Source organism: Conger conger, chromosome 5 (genome assembly GCF_963514075.1).
Source record: "Conger conger chromosome 5, fConCon1.1, whole genome shotgun sequence".
NCBI classification, from domain to species: Eukaryota; Metazoa; Chordata; class Actinopteri; order Anguilliformes; family Congridae; genus Conger; species Conger conger.
In genome coordinates, this window is record NC_083764.1 from 31,433,357 (window position 1) to 31,455,630 (window position 22,274).

General features: G+C 39.2%; 1 protein-coding gene across 2 annotated transcripts in view; it reads right to left on the minus strand.

The window, feature by feature from the left end:
- nrbp1 (nuclear receptor binding protein 1) overlaps positions 1–20,448 on the minus strand; it is a 39,094-nt gene extending 18,646 nt beyond the window's left edge. The window contains exons 1-11 of one of the 2 annotated variants that reach the window (XM_061241696.1): positions 20,349–20,448; positions 14,003–14,324; positions 12,272–12,394; positions 9,527–9,628; positions 9,265–9,354; positions 9,069–9,109; positions 6,637–6,731; positions 6,466–6,549; positions 6,289–6,347; positions 4,468–4,566; positions 206–338 (exon numbers count right to left, since the gene is read on the minus strand). In XM_061241696.1, coding sequence (XP_061097680.1) covers positions 206–338; positions 4,468–4,566; positions 6,289–6,347; positions 6,466–6,549; positions 6,637–6,731; positions 9,069–9,109; positions 9,265–9,354; positions 9,527–9,628; positions 12,272–12,394; positions 14,003–14,233 — 1,057 coding nt within the window. In that variant the 5' untranslated portion in view covers positions 14,234–14,324; positions 20,349–20,448. Of the gene's footprint in view, positions 1–205; positions 339–4,467; positions 4,567–6,288; positions 6,348–6,465; positions 6,550–6,636; positions 6,732–9,068; positions 9,110–9,264; positions 9,355–9,526; positions 9,629–12,271; positions 12,395–14,002; positions 14,325–19,786 lie in introns of both variants that reach the window. The other variant, XM_061241695.1, reaches the window with a different exon arrangement.
- Positions 20,449–22,274: the final 1,826 nt, after the last annotated feature.

Genomic DNA, 22,274 nt, shown 5'->3' on the forward strand with positions numbered 1-22,274 from the left:
CGCAGTCTTTAAAAGATCCAGAACACAGCCAGAAGAGAGAGCTATTGAAAATGGAGAGTAGGTCCGGCCTTTTGTGAAAATAACCTCTTTAAAAACACTTGGAGGAGGATTTCATATGGCACACAATATCAATAAAGTCCAGGAGCAAAATGGGTCTTAAAGAGGTTTAAATGTGTAAGTATATATATATGGTCTGGAGACTCACGCTGATGACTGACAATGCAGTGGGCAGCCAACAGCTTGAGCAGCGGCACTTCAAACAGAGCCTGATGAAACAGCAGCTCCTTTGCTGTGGGCCGCTTACAAGGGTCTGCCTCCAGACACTTCTGTATGAATTCCTACAATACACACAAACACCCATTATATGAGGTAAAACACATTCCATTAAACACTCAACATGCACACAGGGTTAAATCTCCATTACAGTAATCTCAAACATGAATGTCATCTTAAACATGCAAACCCATAACTTAATTCAAACATTAGCTTATGGAACTCTTGAGACATTAAGTCTTGCAACAAATTTGAGAGCTGAACATTTTTTAATTAGCCGAGTCTCAGAGATAGACCATGGTAAATCTTTCACTGCCCAAATTAAGAATTTTTTTAACTGACGTTCCATCGTGCCTACTCTCAGGGCAAGCTTTGCAATAATTGTTCAGTGGCAACCTGTGATTCTATCACAGTTCAGTGGCATCCAACATGATTGTATGCATTAGCAACAGTGCAAAGCATACAATCATGTAGATGCGGGTCAGGAGCTTCAGTTAATGTTCACTACAATCAGAATGGGGAAAAATGTGATCTAAGTGACTTTGACCGTGGAATGATTGTTGGTGGCAATCAGGATGGTTTGAGTATCTCAGAAACTGCCGATACCAATATCCGAACCAAGTACCGATCCGATACCTGTGCCTTAAAAAAACTGGAGTACTGACAAATTTTGTGGCCATGCAATATTTCCCTGATATAATATGATAACACCCGGTCTATTTTACCACAGGCGACTGACTGGTCTAATGATTTTAAACTTTGCCAATGCATTTTATATGGTGCGGGACAATCGAGGTGGTGAGATTAACGTGGACCATTTTACGCTGATATCTGATGGATAAAAAGCCTAATGATAATGTTTTGCTTTGTTAATTCTTATGTAGATACTACATAGTGGAAAGCTACATTCTGTTTGCCGGTAGTTTGAATTTGTGTGTCAACGAATAAACACGGATCTTCAGTGAACCTTAAGAAACGACATAACGTTACAATAAGCCATAAGTCAACCAACAGCTACAGAAATTCTTTGATAACTATAATACAATAGCATTCAATTCCTGGTGCTGGTGGTGAGCACGTATTTATTTTAAACTGAGCTTCCTATGTGAGGTTCAGAAAAGAATTACCGGCTATCAGTTAGCAATTTTTTGAAAACGTTCACAACAATTAGCTTCTCTAAACTAATTGACCAAACCAAACATAACCCAAAATTTCTGTTTAGCATTGCAGACAAGTTAACTAAAAAAACAATCCTCTGGATCTGCAATCTATCCTTCCGATTATAGCAGCAATGACTTTATGGTCTTTTTCAACCAGAATATTGAAATGAGGCCAATAAAGACCAGATCACCAAATTGTCTCCTCCTCTGGGCATCACTCCTGCCACATTAAATAAACAGGCAACCTCTTGGCTGCAACAGGAAGAAACATTAACAGTGGCACGAAACTGTTTCATGCCCATTGACATGGATGAGTCATCTAAAACAGTTATGTCTGCAAAACAAACCACCTGTCAACTCGACCCAATCCCCACAAAATAGTTTAAATACCTTTTTCCTAAACTAGGCTATAACATGCTTAAAACACATCCTTAGAAACAGGGAATGGCAGTTTAGGTATAATTGAAGAAACCAAATCTCGAACCCGGCAAGCTGGAAAACTATCAACCTAGTTTGAATCTTCCCTTTTGGGTACTGGCGAAAACTGGCAAAGCAACTCAGTGCTCAACTTAGCTCAAATCACATCCTTTAATTATTCCAATCAGGATTTAGACCAGGCCACAGCACTGAAAATGCACTTGTTAAAATGACATAGGATCTATAACGGTCACCTGACCATAACTCTGCGTCAGTTCTTGTACTTCTTGACCTTTGCAGCTTTTGGTACAAAAGATCATGAGATTCTACCGGACAGACACCAGGACTGTATCGATCTTCAAGGACATGCACTTTCCTGGTTTAGATCATACTTGAATGATAGGAAACAGTTTAAGCTGGAAGATGCAATATGGTATTCGACAAGGTTCAGTGTTAGGACCATTACTCTTCTCTTTATACAATCCCCACCAAAAGTATTGGAACAGCAAGGCCAATACAAGGTTTTTGCAATACACTGAATACATTTGGTGTTGAGATAAAGATGAACACAAGACAAGAGAATTTCAGCTTTTATTTCCTGGTATTTACACATAGATGTGTTAAACTACTTACAACATAGCACCTTTGGCATAATTGCTCGCAATAACTGCATCAAGCCTGTGACCCGTTGACATTGCCAAAATGATGTATTCTTTTGTGATGCTTTTCCAGGCTTTACGGCAGTCTCTTATTATTTATTTATTATTTATTATTATTATTATTTGTGTGTGGGGGGGAGGGGGGGCCTTTCAATCTCCTCTTCACAAGGTGAAATGCATGCTCAATAGGGGACTTCCATTTTTCTCCCCATTTTTCTCCCCATTTTTGTGTTGGCAGTGTTTTAGGTCATTGTCTTGCTGCATGATGAAGTTCCTCCCAATTAGTTTGGACGCAGTTCTCCTTAAGTTGGTAGACAGAATGTTTTTGTTGACTTCAGAATTCATCCTGCTACGACCATCACATGTAACATAATCAATAAAGATTAGATAGCCCAATCCAGAAGCAGCCATGCAAGCCCAAGCCATGACACTTCCTCCACCACGCTTCACGGATAATCTTGTATGTTTTGGATCATGAGCAGATCCCTTCTTTCTCCACACTTTTGGCTTTGCATCACTTTGGTAGAGGTTAATCTTGGTCTCATCAGTCCATAAAACTTCTTCGCAAATCGTAATCTTGCCTTTCAATTCTTACTACAGATGAGTGGTTTGCATTTTGCGGTTTAGCCTCAATATTCCTGTCTCTGCAAGTCTTCTTCGAACGGTTGATTGAAATAAAAATAAAAAAATGTTGTTTTCCTTGGTCAACCGTTCGATGTTGCTCTGTAGGCTAGCAGTTTCTTTATTTTTCAGGACATTCCAAGTTGTTGTCCAAGCTATCCCTAATGCTTGTGCAATGGCTCTTTTCTAAGTTTCAAAGTGGCTTGCTTTATTCCCAAAGACAGCTCTCTGGTCTTCATGTTGGTTTATTTTTCCTAACAGAAATGCAGTATTCACAGGCAAAACCCAAGGCTAATACCAAGAGTAGACATTCAGAACTATTTGTTAAACCAATCAATCGAACAGGACACATCTGGGCAACAAGAAACACCTTTCAATCACGTTCCAAAACTTTTGCCTTGCGTAAAAATTGGTTGGTCTGATACAAAAGGTGATATGTTCGAAGTTCTTTAACAAATCTAGATAAAAATACCAGGAAATAAAAGCTGAAATTCAGATATCAGGTAAATATTCTCACCTCAAACTCAATTGTCTTCACTGTATAGCAAAAACAAAGGAATTGACCTTGCTGTTCCAATCATTTTAGAGGGAACTGTATTTCTATGGTTTCCAATCAAAAGCCTGTGGACACAAGGGGGCAGTTGTCCCTTAACCTGCTCAAGCATTACAGGAAGAGACTCCATATCATTATCAAGTACTAAACCAGAGGTAGCGATAATTCTGAAACCTTGATTTAGGTTTTTTTTATGTTTTGGGTACGTCAATATTGGTTTTTTTTTTTTTGGTTTTTTTTACTGCATTGCCAGTCAGGGGTGACAATAATTCTGGAGCCTCAGAATCAATTCTTGATTACCTTCATTATTGCATAATTGTCACACTGAATAATTTCAAATGCAATACTAGACAATCAGAATGTGAGTAAACAAAACCACATTTTATTTATTTCATGAAAAAAGTTATCAAACACACATATTTCCAATGTGAAAAAGTAACTGCCCCATTAAGGTTAATAACTGGCTACACCACCTTTCATGGCAGGGGTATTCCAATCACTTCTTGTCCGCATCCTTTGAGATTTTAATTATGTTAAACAATAAGTGTTCAAATGGGTTTTGATTAACCAGAATGACCAGAGGGACAGAGGCCCTCAAAATTGACCAATATTATGAAATAATGACTCAGTTTCCCATTTTGTTTAAGGATCTGAAACCATTCCATTTGGACAAGTATGCAAAAGAGAGAAAATCAGGAAGGGGTCAAAAGCACGTATTATCCCCCCCGCACACACAGACATCATGGTGTCCTTGAGTTTGAGTGTTTGTGTACATCTCACTTACTCTCTGAAGCGGGTCCTCCAGGGACTGAATGGCACTGTTAATGGCTTCCTGTGATACATATGAAGACTCTCCATTGCTTTGGATTTCCAGCACAGCCATCTACAAAACAAGCCAAAGCGACTGAAAATAACTGAAAACTGAAGAAATAAAACAAATGCCGATGTTTTTTTGTTTTTTTTTACAAAACATGGCATGACTCCTATTATATTCAGACCACCAGGGCTTGAAGTTAACTTCTCGGCACCCCCACCCGAACCAAAAAAAAAAAGAAATGCATGTACTGTAGACAATATGAGAATGTAACTGCATGCATTTATTTGGACATATTTATTTTGAACAGAAACTACTCTGTTAGCTACCACATAAGCTTTCAGCAGAACATGCAGGCTAACAAAACAAGTTTCAAGATTGTATTAACACTTAAATCTGGGCATTCCAGAGCTCTTCAAGAGTCAAGAATAAAGAGTACATAGGTATGCAATTTGAAATGTTGATTAAAATATGTGATGCATATTAAAATATGCAATGCGTAATGCTAATAAAATGTATTATATCCCATGATTGAGCATAACGCAAATATAATGTGCTTCCATTGGCTTCAAAAAGACCCCTTCACTTTTTGTCCTATCTACACTCAATAACTCATAACGACAAAGTGAAAACAGGTTTCAAAAATGTATTCAAATCTCTCATTTGGATGAGTATTCAGACCCTTTGCTGCGCCACTCTCACTGCGGTCTGGTGCATCCTGTTTGCTTTAATTATCCTTGAGATGTGTCTAGAACTTCATTGGAGTCCATCTGTGGCAAATCAAATGGATTATACATTGTTTGGAAAGGCAGACACCTGTGTATATAAAGTCCCAGAATTCACATCCAAATCCAGCCAGAAGAGCGACCATCTCCACTGCACTGACTAAACCCCATAGAATCTGTGAAGAGACCTGACGAGGCTTCCTATCCAATCTGATCACGATTGAGAGGATCTGCCAGGAAGAATGGGATAAACTGCCCAAATCCAGGTGTCTCTTGTAGAGACTTAGCCAAGAAGACTCAAAGCTGTAATTGCTGCCAAAGGGGCTTTCACAAAGTACTTAAAGGTCTGAATCCTGATACTTACATGAGATTTTTAATATATTTGCCAAACTTTCTAAGATCATGTTATCACTTTGTCATTATGGAGTGTATACTTGTGTAGGTTGATGGGCGAACATGGCAATTTTATCCATTTAAAATGAAATCTACAACACAATAGTGTGCAATAAATTAAGGGTTCTGAATACTTTCTGAAGCCACTGTACATTCATTAAACAAATGCAATGATGCCCTTTTATTTATTTATTTATTTTTATATATATATATACATATATATATATGCATGCCACTGGTTAAAGTGATCACTGAGACAATCCTACTTCTCTTATTAAATTTATTTGTGGTGCAAAATAAACTAGAGCTACTTTAAAATCATCCATCCATCGAATTACATGCTCTTTGACTAAGCCTTTGTTGTTGACTGCGTTTGTTGTGCCAATCATTGTTGCTTCTGTTTTTGATCACACAATGCTCATGGGATTTGTAGTAACATGTAGTCTAACTGCTAATTTACTTAATTTCAGATGCCTTTTTATTTATTTATTTTTTTTCCCCATCAAAAATGCTCCCGAAAGGTATCCCACCAAAGTGGCTAGAAAGAGTGTTAGAAGAATAAAGATACAAGGCACTGCAAAATTCTACCGGCATTTGGTTGGTGGTAGAAGTTAAGGACCAAGCCTTGCTGACCACCATGCCAACCCGGACAACTCCCTGACGGGTTTCTCACCTCTAGGGCGCACATTCCGAAGGAATAAATATCAACCGCTGTAGTGACATCTGCTACAGCTGTAAAGATGGCAAGAGAATTACAGAGATGAAAAAAAAAAAAAAAACAGTGAACAAAAGTCCAGTTTATGGAGAGATGCAGGGTGTGCTATTCTGGTGAAAGATGTGCAGTGTTTACCTCCGTATTCCGGTGCAAAAAAGTGCAGGTTCTTCTGCTCTTCCCGACAGGTTTTGACGTGGTTGTTAATGGTGTCCGGGGCCACTGAAAGGAATAGAAATTAGTTACACTTACACCTTCTTCTTCTCACTTTAAAAAGCAGATCATTGTTATGTGCATGTTCTTATGCACCTGAGCCAATTTTGATCAGCCCATTGTGCTGGATAAAGATGGTGTCACAGGTTAGGTTCCCATGAATGATTGGCGGATCACACGAGTGAAGATAGCTGGAAAAAAAAGACAGGATAAGTACAAGTGAGTCCAGTTTTCTGTTGTGAGAATTACTACACAAAAACATTATAAAAGTCCCAACAAAACTTTTGGTGGAATGCAACAGTTAATGTTGTTTTAATATCCATTTCATGGGAACTGCAGAAGATGAGAAACGCTTAAGTCGAGCAATGAAAGCCAAAAGAGCAAATTATTTCAAAAGTAGTTGACTTTATAGTAGCACCTGCGTTTAAAAAAAACAAAAAAAAAAAAACAAGGATGGTCTCTTGAAATGTCATTTAAAAGAGCCCACACGCACATTTTTCATGTTTTTGAGCTTTTCATATCAAGTCAATGTCAAAGTCGGGTTTATTGTCAATCCAATATATGTAGACATACAAAGGGCTGAAATTGCGTTTCCCTCTCATCCACGGTGCATAATAAATAAACAGCAAATGACAACATAACACGACAAGACCAACTCAAGATAAAAAAAATAAAACTATATATAAATAAGAAATAACAAAAAAATTATAATAAAAATAAAATAAAAATACCAGATTTAAAATATATGGTACAATGTACCCTGTAAGCAAATAAAGTGGCCAAAGTATGTATATGCATGTATGTATGCACGTATGTGTGTGTGTGTGTGTGCGCGTGTGTGTGCGTGTGTGGAGGTTTTGATTTGTGCTCCATACTGATCCAAGTTGAACAATTGCAATTTCTCTGAGCTGTTTGTAAAACAATTTGCCACAATACAAGACGTATGTATTTGCATAATTATCAGATAACGTTGCTAAATATCACAGAGAGCTGACCACAGGAGGCGGATTTTGGTCTCTGGGAGCAGGGTTCGAGACTTAGGGCCACACATTTAGGGCACCATTAACTCAATTCAGAAATACGAGGTAGGGATTTTTCCCGGCTCAAAATTGAGCTTACGTGGTGACTTTTCATGATTGTGACCATGATAAGTCCAGCTTTACTATTTTACTTTAAATAACACGACAGACAGCCCCCTTTTTACTGGACTGTCTGGCAGGTTCTGTCATAATAACTATAGTATCCATACGTGCCCAAAAAAAAAAAAAAAACAGCAAATTGCTTTATTGGCATGACAAACTCATGGTTAAATAACACGACAGACAGCCCCCTTTTTACTGGACTGTCTGGCAGGTTCTGTCATAATAACTATAGTATCCATACGTGCCCAAAAAAAAACAAAAAAAACAGCAAATTGCTTTATTGGCATGACAAACTCATGGTTAATAAATAAAACCATGTTTAACTCGTAACGCATTGCTGGCTTTTGGTCTGTCCTTGGCTAACTGCAGGCAGCGTAGTCATTTAGAACGGTGATTGGGCTTGACCTGGACTACCTGCCAAACGTTAAACAATTATGCAAAAATAACCACCACCCAGCATCCAATCAGAATAGAGTATTCACCAAGACCATGGCATAAACATATAATAAACATTGTATAGCTTAGCTATGATATTAAGAATGGCCAATTAAATACATTAAGCTTGGAAAGTTAGGAATAATATCTTTCCATTTTCTGTCAAGCACATCCAGTTTTGGCAGTAAAATTCCAACCATTCCATTAGCAGATGACTAAATTGACACAAGTGGGGGCACTTTTTGTTCATCGGCCACATGGCCACAGTCATCGGCCGATGCTTTCAAAATGCCTGTTAAGTTCACCATTTATGTGAAACAACAATCAGGAAAGGAAGCGCAGAGCAGAAGCACTAGGCAGCCATCTTCCCAGGAGGTCACATTACTCTTCTTGTTTTGTGAGATGAAGGCTATCCCTTGCTTGAGATTACCAAGAAACTGAAGTTGAACTTCTGAACAGTTTGTCGTAGAAAAATGGGAATAGTTTCGGTAGATTCACCTCCTCACACAGAAGAGTTAGTTATTTAGCTAATGCTTTTATGCAAAGCAACTTACAGTTGATTAGACGAAGCAGAGGACAATCCCCCCCTGGAGCAATGTGGGGTAAACCGGGGCATGGATCTCATCGTGGCTACACTGGGGCTTGAACCACCAACCTTCCAGGTCCCAGTCATGTTCCTTAGCCACTAGGCTACAGGCTGTCCAGCCTAAAATCTACTCTTAATTTGTCCTTAGTCCAGTAATGTAGTCCAGGAATCATAACTGCATTTCCTGATATGTTCACAGCCCACTCTCCCCAATAACAATGGTCATTACATTATGTTATAGAATTAAATTAAGTGAAATATCACATATCGGAAAGGATAAGATGGAAAGGAGCCATTTCCCCCAGAATGATCCCAAAAGAACATGTGCCAGACTGTGGAAATGACAATGACAGAATGTAACAAACCTGAGAGCTGACAGGATCTGAGTGCACCAGCGCTTCCATGCCTAAAAGCAAACAAAAACAGGAGACTTTTGCACATCTGCTGTCTAACAGGGAGAATACTTTTACAAACATCAGACTTTCTTTTGTTCATTTTGTCTGAACATGAGTTTTCCTGGACTTAACAGACACAACACATTGTACATGAAAAAATCCGTACCTTTTCATTCATTGTTTTGTGATTTTTCTTAGTCTTTTTCAAAAACTGTTTCAAGCTTCCAGAAGACATGTACTCTGTGATAAAAATAACCTGTTGGAAGAAGAAAATCCATAAACCTGCTTTCTCTACTCAGTCAGTTTGTCACACAATTACTTCCCAACATAGCTTTGAATAATGCCCATTTACACCATTATCATGTGTGCATTAAACATGCAGTTTTTGTTCTGCCTCACGGCACATATCACTGTTGGTGTACACTTACCCGTGCTCGGTTTTCTTTCACATCTGCCCAGTATTTGTGAAACTTCACAATATTGAGATGCTCCAACTGGATCAAGTTGTCAAAAACTGCTTTGACTTTTTCCTGTTTAGCACAGAAGGTCAAGAAGGTTTTCAACAACTCTAGCATTTCTATTAACAATACATTTCACATTATTGATAATGAAACTGATTTCTTAAACCTGATGATACATAGCTTCCTGTATTTGGCTCCCTTCCACCTAAGCACTAAACACATGCAAATACCACATACATACATGCATGTATAGACCACATACGTGCACACACATGCATGCATGTACAACATGCATACATATATGCGTATACACTCACCGAGCACTTTATTAGGTATTTAGACTTTTTTTTTTTTTTTTTTTAAGACTTCAACTGCTGTAGCCTATCTACTTTAGAGTTATGATGCGTTTTGTGTCCAGAGGTGCTCTTCTGCATACAACTGTTGTAATGTGTGGTCATTTGCATTACTATTACCTTCCTGTCAGCTTTGGCCAGTCTGCCCACTCTCCTCTGATTGTCTCATTAACAAGGCATTTCTGTCTTCAGAACTGCTGCTCACTGGATTTCTTTTTTTGCACCATTCCAATCCCAGGGGATCAGCAGTTTCCGAGATACTCAAACCACCCTGTCTGCCACCAACAATCATTCCACGGTCAAAGTCACTTAGATCTTTTCCCCATTCTGGTGGTTGATGTGAACATTAACTGAAGCTCCTGACCCGTACCTACATGACTGCATGCATTGCACTACTGCCACACAATTGGCTGGTTAGACAATCGCATGAATAAGTATGTGTAATTAAGTGTTAGGTGAGTGTACATCTCTGCAGCTACTGGTTGATACATAACAGCAATAGTGTACATTAGTCTTAAACTCATTTAGATGCTAAATGCTTCATGGCATATTATGCATATACACATCACATACAAGACATGCTCACCCATATACATTTTTATATCTCACACGCATACATATAAACACATGCACAAGCAACGATATGTGCACATTGGCCTACATCTGCATATACGCGCATTCATACGTGGTATTTACACCTAGATGTGTTAAACTACATGGAACATAGCACCGTTAGAATCAGACCACCAAAGTTTTAGGTGAGCAAAAGTATTGGAACAGAGTATTTAAGTAAATGACACTTAATATTTGGTAGCTTATCTCTTGCATGCTATAACTTCATCGCCATCGCCATCTGTAACAATAAATCACCAACACATTCTCACCAGATCGATCAATAGACAGACATACAGACAGTAGTGGATAAATTGATAAATAGATAGATAGATACTCAGCACAAGTGTCAAGTTATGTTAGCTAACCAGCTAGCTCTGTGTCCTGTATATAATTTGTATTAATAGATATTCAATAACAATAATAAATATCAACATATATAATAATCAATAAAAATATCTACATATATATATAAATAGAAATCTATAGATATATCTGTCGATACAAGTTATACACAAGACACGGACCTAGCTAGCTAGCTAAAGTTACTTGACACTGGTGCTGAATATCTCTATCCTATCTATCTAACTAACTTATTTATCTATCCACTGCCTGTCCTGTCTATCCATCGATCCGGCGAGAATGAGCTGAAGTGATTTTGTAATGTCAGTGTACCGCCGGATTGGCGAAGGTGCAGATGGAGACTGGCGCAAGTGTCAAAAACTACTCATCGTAAAAATGTCAAATTGGTATGGAAATACTCAAAATATTTTCAGCTTGTCGGACATACAATTAAAAAAACATCGGATTTTGCTGTCAAAAGACATAGCTAAATTTGGTAAAATATGGCTGTGACGTGTTGCCGGTCTGGTCTATGGCTAGTCTACTATTATTCAAGGACACAAGCGTTTCAATTTTACAATTGATTTAGGTATGCAACTCCTCCCAGCCACGGTCGGCAATTGCAAAATCCTCTCCAGTGGTTTGGGCTTGTTTGGATGTCGACGTCCCTTATTTGTCGAGAAAGTCGGCAATACCCCTCGTCGAACACAACTTGGCAAACACTTGGAAGTGTCATCCTATCTAATCTGTGAACGTGGAGCATACAGTCGGGTGCCTATTTTATTATTATTTTTTACTTTTATTAGTTAAGACGTTGGCTGTTTCGGTCAAGTGTCCATTTCAATTAACCGATTGATCGATATTACCAGTAAACTGTGTTGGGAGAGGTCTGTTAAGTTCACCATTTATGTGAAAACAAATCAAAAATCAGGAAAGGGAGCACAGAGAAGAACCCTTCGGAGTGTGTGCAGAACACTGGAAATCTTCAGCCTTTTTGCAATTTCTCACTGGGAAAAACCCTCTTGCCACAATATATTTACTTGGCCCCATATTATATAAGCCCATCTGCTTCTTGGCTGTATTTCTTGTGAATGTAGTGCCCATTTTACTTACACTACAGGCTAAAGGTGTTAGCCTACCTGTGATTATAAAAAGTTTATTTAGGTCAAACAATGCCCCATTAGCATGGTGAAGTTCCAAACTGTTGATTTTGGCAAGCCTATTGTTTGGCCTATGTCTCACCCTGTTCTTAAAAATTATGCCTAAAATCAAAAGAATAGAACAGTACCACAGGCCAAATACCTACAGACTGCATTGTATTAACTGAATTATTAGATCTTGTTAAAACAAACAATGTAATGATAATGGGGGGCCTAAAACAAATAATATTCCAACAGTGTCCTACCTCTTGTAGCTTGAAATTCTTCCTCTCAGAGAACATGACCTCATTCCATACCACCTCCACACCCTCCTCTGTGTCCATGGCTAAGTAGGCACTGTCAATTCCGGGCACATTGCGCTGGTTTACCTGGGGTAGGGGACATCAATGTTCACTGTTAACTGACAACTCTGGGTGATTTAAATGACCATAACATACAGTTTCCTCAAAAAGTATTGGAACAGCAAAGTCAATTGTTTTTGCTGTACAAAGACAATTGAGTTTGAGGTCAAAATATGTACATGAGATCTGAATTTCTACTTTTATTTCCTAGTATTTGTATCTAGATTTGTTAAACAACTTAAGAACATATCACCTTTTGTATCTGACCATCTCATTTTTAGGTGAGCAAAAGTATTGGAAAATGTCACTAACAGGTGTTTTATTGTTGCCCATGTTAGATTGATTGGTTAAACAATAAATTGTTTAGCCTTGGGGTTTGCCTGTGAAAACTGCATTTGTGTTTAAAACCAGAGAGCTGTTTTTTGGAAGTTATTTTCAAGTTTAGAAAAGAGGGGGAATCTAGTTGTAGTTGACAGAAACATTGTGAGAGCTGAGAAGAAAAACCCCAAAACATCAGTGACATCACAAACAATCTCCACAGGGCTGGAGTGAAGTGATCTCAAATCGACCGTTCGACGAAGACTCGGTAAGAATCAGAAGGCGAGATTACAATTTGCAAAGAAGTACAGAGATGAGCCGAAAAAGTTTGAGAACAGAGTTTTATGGACTAAGACTAGATTAACCTCTACCAAAGTGATGGAAAGTGTGAAGAAATAAGGGATCTTCTCATGATCCAAAACATACAGTGGCAGTGTCATGGCTTGTGGTTGGGGATGCTTCTGGATTGGGCTCACATGCAGCAGCAGGATGAATTCAGAAGTCAACAAAAACATTCTTTACGGATAAATGTGTGAAAACTAATTGGGAGGAACTTCATTATGCAGCACGACAATGACCCAAAACATACTGCCAACACAACAGACTTCAGTAGGGGGCGACATTGGCTCAGGCAGCAAGAGCAGTTGTCTGGGAGTCAGAGGGTTGCCAGTTCAATCCCGCCCTGAGTGTGTCAAAGTGTCCCTAAACAAGACACCTAAGCACTAAACGCTCCTGATGAGCTGGTTGGTGCCTTGCATGACAGCCAATCGCCGTTGGTGTATGAGTGTGTGTATGAATGGCAGAATGAGAAGTATCAATTGTACAGTACTTTGGGTAAAAGCACTTTATAAATTCCAACCCTTTAACATTATGAAGAAAGTGTAAGGTTGTAGACTGGTCACCTCCTGAAGAGGAAAGGGGAAAACCCCCCAGAAACAAACAACTGAAAGAGGCTGCAGTAAAAGTCTGGAAAAGCATCGCAAAAGACGAATGCATGATGCAGCGATTGTACGCAAGGAATATGCTACCAAATATTAAGTGGTATTGAGTTTCATTTACTTAAATACTCTTTTCCAATATTTTTGCTCACCTAAAATTGGGTGGTCTTGTTACAAAAGGTGCAATGTTCTTAGCGGTTTAACACATTTAGGTGTAAATACCAAAAAATAAAAGCTGAAATTCTGAACTGTTGTCTCGTGTTCATCTTTTTATCTCAACCCCAAATGTATTCAGTGTATTGCAAAAACAGAGGAATTGACCTTGCTGTTCCAATACTTTTTGAGGAGAACGTAGATAAAAAGCTATTCAGCACTGTACCTCCTCCCTCCGTTTCTGCCAACGTCCACATGGGCTCTCCTCCAGTATCTCCGATTCATCCTCGCTCTCTTCCTCCTCGTCCTCCGTGGCAGTGGCCGGAGGCCCCTGAGCCACAGCCGAAACAGGTGGGGAAGCTGAAGACACGCTCTGGGCAATGGAGGCCAAGGTCACAGTCTCTGGCTTGGCCTCTGGGGCTGAGGACAGGGCTGGTTTCCCTTCTCCTTCTGACATGGCGTCTGGTGGGATTCCGTAGCCCTTGCCCTCTCTCTTACTTGCAACTGTTCTCCACTTCTCACCGTTCTTACCCCAAGGCTCTTATACACTGGAGAACAAATGCATGGCTCATGTTAACTGCCAAAAATATGCACATTTCCTCAAGGAGATATACTGTGAACTTGAATTTGATGACATAAAGGACAACAAAAATGACCAAATGAGAGGTAAAGTGGAGTAAGCAGGATTGTAGAACACGAGTAATTTGAAACATTCTTGGATTCATTCATCCTTGGAATACATGAGGGAAAGATTTGTCAAGCAAAAATGACATTTATTTAATAATTAGAAGCTTTTCCCAAGATAACCATTAAGCTAAAACTGTATTTTGCAGCAGCGGCAAGGCTCAGTGGTGGGTGAGGGCGGGTTGGGTGACATCATTCCTATAGATCCGTTTCAGGATTTTGTGGCAACCTCTGCTCTTAATCATTTCATGTCTAAATTTAATAGGTGTATAAGCACCAGCTACAGTCACAGACTGCAGGTGTATCCTAAAGATTTTACTGATCCAGTACAGGAGTGAACCAGTGTTCACCTGGCGGTCAAGCTGCACGTTCACACCTGTTTTCCGCTCTGGTGCCTCAGTGGTGGAATGACTTGCCTACCACTGTCAGGACAGCAGAATCCCTCCCCCTATTTCGACTGAGACTAAAAACACACCTTTTCAAACTATACCTTAGTCCTCCCTCCTGATTCCCCCCGCCCCGCTTTCTGATATCCCTATCCCTCTTGTCTAACCCCCCCAAAAAAAAAAATAATAATAATAATTGCACTTAAGATGACTATATGTTTACAACAACACTTCATGTGTATTTTACTAGCTATGGATGTGATGCATTAACTTGTGGAAGAACCTATGCACTTGTAAATCGCTTTGGATTAAAAGAGTCTGCTAAACGACAAATGTAAATATGAAATGTGTAGTTTATAGAGCGGTCAGAAAACAAAAATGAAGGTAACTGGTTGGAACAAAAACTAGCACATAGATCGTAGGAGTTGTGCACCCCTGCCATAGACTTTTCTTCAAACAAAAATACAGAAAGTGGCTTAATTTGAAATGCACCCGTTATACATATTTCTAAGACTGCAAATGCTAATTTAATATTAAGAACATGGCTTTCTAATCATTCAAATATTATCATGTAGGTCAGTGTAACTATGCAAAACATTTAACTGTGGCCCCTCGCAAATGGTTTTGTCTGCCCGCTGCTGATGAATTTGCTCTTCGATGAGAGATTGCAGAGATCCGCAGCACCTTCACCACCACCACCTCGTTTTTTTTTTGCCCCGTTTTTCCTTTCTCTCAAATCTATCCCCTCATCCCTCCTTCAGGTGATCACACCTGACATCCTACCATTTGTCAACTCGTTTATGAACTCCTCCCTGTCTTCTGGATGCTTCCCCTCATCCTTCAAGAGGGCCTACATCACCCCAATCCACTCTAGACCCCTCATGTATACAGAACTACCATCCAGTATCTCTCCTTCCTTTTCTATCCAAATCAATTGAACAAGCAGCCTCCCTCTCTTCCTTCTTCTCACAGAAGCAGCTGCTGGACACCCACTAGCCTCCCTCTCCTCTGTCCTGATCCTTCTTCATCCCTCCGCAGCCTTAGACACAATCAACCACCCCATCCTCCTCTCCCCCCTGCCATCAACAGGAATCGGCGGCCCGGCACAGCCCGAGAGAGATTAAATCCTATCTCTCAGGATTAAATCATACCGCCCAACCCTACTCTTACCTATCAGGGTAAGAGTAGAGCTGGGCGATATCACTTAAAATAAATAACACAATTATTTAAAACTTTTAACTTGATGAAAGAACAATTATTTATTTTATATTGATAATTACATTTTTCTATTTTTAGACACTGCGCTTATAGTCTGGACTATAAATATAAACTATTAAATTTGGGATATTCTTTTCACAGGAAGGAGTGCATATCTTATCTTTGATTTGTAAATAATTGAAGGAAACGCACAGATTAACTATTTATTGAATATTTTGAACAGTCAAAATCAAAGCATACATCACTTGAAACGTCTTTTTACAGGCCCTGTGCAATCATTTCTGACGTGTGAATCTGGAAAATATGTTGACCGTTTCGCAGGTTCCATTCATTCATTCATGACGTGGCTGCAAAGTACCGAACAGATTTCAGTTCAGCAGCTACCTTCTCACAACATGTTTTGGACACCGCAGTTTGGGAAGAATATTTTTGCTCACATTGTTCACAATGTCAAAACTGATATTCACAACCATTTCATATGACAACAAATGTGTTATGATAAAATTTGACAAAGATATAAATATAAATTGCTATTTTTATGTTCAGACAAGCCTCCTACATTACATGGAAATTCATGCATTCGACTTTAAAGGTACAATAGGAAATTTTGGACTTCAAACGGTCAAGAGAGGAATTGTAATTGAATTCCCACAGTCTATGAATATAACGCATAATGCAAGTTATTATACAGTTCAGTGATCTCATGCACCAGTTAAAAACTGTGACAAACGCAACAGAGCATGCTGTCTTTTCGTAGTGTTCTAGTAAGAAAATGTTTGCCGAACTTTGAGATCTTGACTGGCGTGCTACACAACACTATTTATAGCTTTCACTTTAGCTAACCAACTATATTGTGAGCAAGTAAGTTATTTGGCCACGTAACGACCTGGCTATATAATTAAGATATAACATACGATGCAACTGCAACTTATAGTTTAAGAGAAATAAAGGTTTACAGATGATTGAACACGTAAAGAGACAAAAGGAACGCGTAGCTGCCAAAATTGCACTCCAGACAAGCGATCACAGAAACTGTGTATACCATTGCTTATCTAGTTAGTTAAAAAATAATACCAGTTCACTATAACAAGCAAATTAGCGATTACCAGTTCGCTTCCTAAATGTACAAATATCCACCTGAAGCACAACGCTAGTGCAATCGCTGCTATGTTCGTATCACCCATAAGTGGATATTTGTGAATTATTAAAGCTAACTATAGACAATTTGCTTGCTGCTACTGATAAACTGGTATTGTTTTAACTAAATACGTAGTCTTCGCATGGATAATAAGCAATACACACAGTACACACAGTTTGGGCAGGGACACAAACAATCAAAATAAGCCCCCAGAATGCCATTGGCTGTGGCAGTTGAAACCATTTTTCAACCAATGAGCTTTAATTGCTGTACAATGTTCTGATACATTTGACGGCCCTACAAATGTACACTTTGAAACCTGAATTTAAGGACTATAAACACAGGCAGAGGGTGTCAACGTCAGTGAGCCTTTTTCAGTGATAGGAAGGGATTTACAATGGTCTTGTAACAATGTTTTAAAACAACACTTACCTACTGTCAGTGTTTTTAGAAAGTGTATATTCTCCCCTAACGTCTTTTTGCATCTCATCCATAACAAAATTTATTTTTCTAATTTTTTCTGGCTTAATATTTTAACATTATTTTTTTGGCCCTACCCCTCTGCCAAGTGGCTGCTATGACAATAAGCATCAGTGATTTTAAATGTAGCACTGTCATAGGATGCCACCTTCACCACAAGTTAGTTTATACAATTTCTGCCCTTCTAGATCTGCCAAGGTCAAATGTAAGTGCTATTATTGCGAAGTGGAAGCGTCTAGGTGCAATAACAGCTCAGCCACTAAGTGGTAGACCACACAAACTAACAAAGTGGGGCCGCCGAGAACTGAAGTGCGTCGCATGTAAAAATCACCTATTATCTGTTCCATCACACACTACAGAGTTCCAAACTGCCTCTGGAAGCAACATCAGCACAAGTGTGCATCAGGATTTCATGAAATGGGTTTCCATTGCTAAGCAGCTGCACGCAAGCCTCACATCACCACGCACAATGCCAAGCGCTGGCTGGAGTGGTGTGAAGCACGCCGCCAATGGATTCTGGAGCAATGCAATGCAGTGATCAATCACGCTTCTCTATCTGGAATGCACTATACGTTTCCCCGGAATGCATAGTGCCTACTGTAGTTAAGGGAAAGAGCTAATGGTCTGGGGTTATGTTTGGCTGAGGCCCCTTAGTTCCAGTGAGGGGTAATCTTAATGCTACAGGGTACAAAGACATTCTAGACAATTGGGTGCTTCCAACTTTGTGGCAACAGTTTGAGGAAAGCCCTTTCATGTTTTGGTTTGACGAGCTTGGTGCAGAAGAACTCAAGTGGCCTGCAGAGCCCTGACCTCAAACTGTCTGAACAGCTTTGGGATGAATGCCGATTGCGAACCAGGCCTTCACGTCCAACATCAGAGCCTGACCTGACAAATTCTCTTTTGGTTGAATGGGCACAGATTCCCACAGACACACTCCAAAATCTTGTGGAAAGCCTTCCCATAAATGAGGTGGCTGTTATAGCCACACAGACTCAGGTGTAAAGTGTCAGGCGAAATTGTCATAATTAAGACAAGACGCAAGTATGAATTCTTGAGTTATTGGCAAAAATTTACATTTACATTGACATTGTGCAGTGTAACTTCACAGTTGCAGAAATCTGTAGTTAAATCCCTGTGGTTTACGTCCAGGCATGCTGGTCGATCGTGCGTCATTTTTAAAAAATTAAAATTATGATTCTTCATGTTTTCATCCCTCTTCTCTATGGCTTCAGCCTGAGAGACTTCATTGGCACAAAATCTGTCAATATGCTGCTGTTACAGATGGGGTTATACACTCACGAATTCCGTGGCCACTTTCGCTTTCAAAAAAGCATAATAAGATTGCTTTATTTATTTTTTATGTAGATACCGCATTGTGGAATGCAAAATTTGGTTTGCTGATAGTTTGAATTTGCGTGTCAACGAATAAACACGGATGAACAAATGCCATAGAATAAGCCATACGTGAACTTAGCTTAGCTAAACTTAGCTTAGCTTTTATGTTTCAAGACGATGCCCTGAACATAAACTGCCCTGACCAGGTTAGTCTTGCAGGCATGCATCTCGCTAACCCCGTAATCTCCGTAATCTCGCTTCAGATAACACTCTCCAGGTGTACCCAATAACGGTCGGTCAATACATCAAAATGACCAGGAAATCTCAGGTGACGCAGAAATTTTAACCACACCCGTGAGCTAACGCAAAGTAAATTCACCTACCCCCAACTAGCCACATTAGTTAAACAAAATTGCAACTAGCTACCGATGAAACTTCGTTACGTTTGACTCCTGGTGAATGTTCCTGTCTAAACTTCCAGTCACACGTAGCTACATTTTGCAGCAATATATCAGTCTAGCTAACTAGCTATACCTATTAGCTACCTGAGACAACCGGCTGCAGGTTAGCCAGCCAACATTGGTCAGCCATTGCTGGTACTTCAAATTATGTTTTGAAAAGAACCAATCGAAGAATCAGCGGCCTTATGCGGAACAGGTACACCATACAGAGCTAACTACTTAGCAAGCTACCTTGTTATGTAGCTCACAGAACATCGCCAGTTTCTGCTTAGCAAGCGGTAACTAACGTTAATTCCCTAAACAATTACCTTCGCTTGTTGATTAGAAGAATTTTGTCAGTTCCGCCGCATGAAAGCAGTCAAATAGCCACTCCTTCCAAGGCGTCTTCCTGATAGCAGTCCACTCACGTATCTACCGCTTGCGATGACAGGCAAGGAGATCCGTAATGCGCCCCAATAGCTAACGTTAGCTAGCGAACTAACCAAAAGCTACATTCCCTTAAAGCGCACTTGCTTCGCAACAGTTAGTAAGCGGTTCTTATTTCGTTAACTTCCAGTGTATTGTTTTTTTTGTCGACAAACATCAATTCTTATTAACCGAAATGTTCAAAGTTATTGGCACGCTAGCTTCCTCTGTGAGGTTTAGCTTCCAACAACGCCAAGTTAAATAAATGGTGAGTGTTAGCTGGTTCGCTACCGATTAACCTAGCGAGCTAGCATCAGTGAGCTAGTTTAGCTGTGACTTGATGTGCGTTTTCTGTCGGAAGATAAAGCTACCTAGCTAACACAATATCGGGCACGTGTAAACAAAGGCCAAAAGTGTTCACGTATCCAATATTTGCCAAATACGTTAGATGCAACTCATGCCTACGCTTTCAATCGAATAATGGCGGCGGCTGACTTTCTTCTTCTTCTTCTTCTTCTTCTTCTTCTTCTTCTTCTTCTTCTTCTTCTTCTTCTTCTTCTTCTTCTTCTTCTTCTTCTTCTTCTTCTTCTTCTTCTTCTTCTTCTCCTCCTCTTAGTGTTTAATGTCGGTTTTTAAATAACCTAAAGGTGCATTACAGCCACCTACTGGAATGGAGTATGGACCGGGTTTAAACCAGTTTAAACGAAATGTCTTATTTAAAGGCACACTGCAAGACTTTCACCGTGAAAATATTTTAAACAAACATGCTCGGTCATTCCCATTATTCACTGTCAATCAATTATTTTTCAAAAAATGGCTCAGTCTTCTTGTTCTTCTTGGGTTTTATTGTCCAGTTATGCCGTATGGGGGATACCGCGGTCACCCAGTGGATTATGTGTACATAATTCTCATAAAATAAAATAAAATAAAAAATAATAACAATAATAAATCCTCCCATAACTGTATTCCAATTCTTTATTATTTCCCTATATCCCTGGCGTCTGACCCCCTCCAAACCCTTTCACCAAAACGCCTTGTTTATACCGTTCCACTGCATATCAGGGGGGTTATACTACAAAGCGAGAGGATGGGGTTAGCGAGGTCACTGAAGAACCCAGAAGTGTAGTTCTTTAATTTGAATTCCTCCTGGGAATGAAAATTGGTTTGAGTATAATAAAGTTAGGGAAAATTCTGTTCGCAAAGCATTGTGGTTCGTATCCATCTTTATAGAGACCATGGTTGTTCACTAGATTTTATGATGTATTGTGGGATATTTCTAGTGCCCTCAAAATCTGAGTAAAATTAGGCCGAAATGGCTCACTATTCACTAATCACTATTCCCTAACTAGTGAATGTCCATATAGTGCGCTATATAGTTTACTAAATAAAGTTAATTTGGACAGCAGACTTTACAGTCTTTTACAATCAAACAATCATCATGTGGGCTATGCACTGTTGTATATAGCCACATGTATTTTTATGAAAAAGTATATATTTAAAAACATGAAACTACATGGCTTTGGCTTATTTTATGTGTGGGAAAACACATTCCTAACCGAATGTCTATTCGGTTATAAAAATACATTTATAACCAAAAATTGAACAGAACACAGGTTTAGAAGAATAGGTGCTTTTAGTCAATAGACCTGATGTAACCTACTAGTTCGTTACAAATAACATGTCAACGATAAGACGTAACATTTTAGCTAAAATGTCTTATAGTATAATAGGTTATTTTAGGGTAGGCCAAGTTGTACTTATTATAATGTTCAATGGAAACATCAACATGGCAAAACTCAGAAGGGTCGAGGGTTTAGGTCTAGGTATCATTGGATAATCCGTAATTCATTTGCAATTAAAAACAAAAAAACGGTAAATCTGTTATTAGTTTCAAAACATTTTTTTTTTTTCAGAATCGAAAAACGCGAAACCCAAATTCCAGAAACTGTCCAATGTTGGTTTTTGGAAATTCCTTTTATCGTTTTCCTTTTTGAATTGAAGAGTGAAGAATGGTGGACAGACAAGCACGGGTGAAGTGGAAGTGAGGTGTAAATAAGTCTATGCAACGTGTTGTTACGGAGAACTTAAGCACAAGCTATTGGTGACCTGTGACTTCAGATTAACCCGTTCTGACTACATCAAGTGACCAACAGAGGCCTACCCACTGCTAGGGCATGGTGCGAGGCATGGTAAAATGAATGAATGAATTGCTATGTTTAGGGCTAGGCCTATTACGTAGGCATACACCAACAATTATTCAACAATTTCGTAACATTCAAAGTAATGACTGTTATTATTGAAATAATTAATTTGACTTGTTATTCTGAAAAATTTTGCCGAATCAACAATGCAACAATTTTCAAGGCTACACAACGATGCTGATCAATGTTG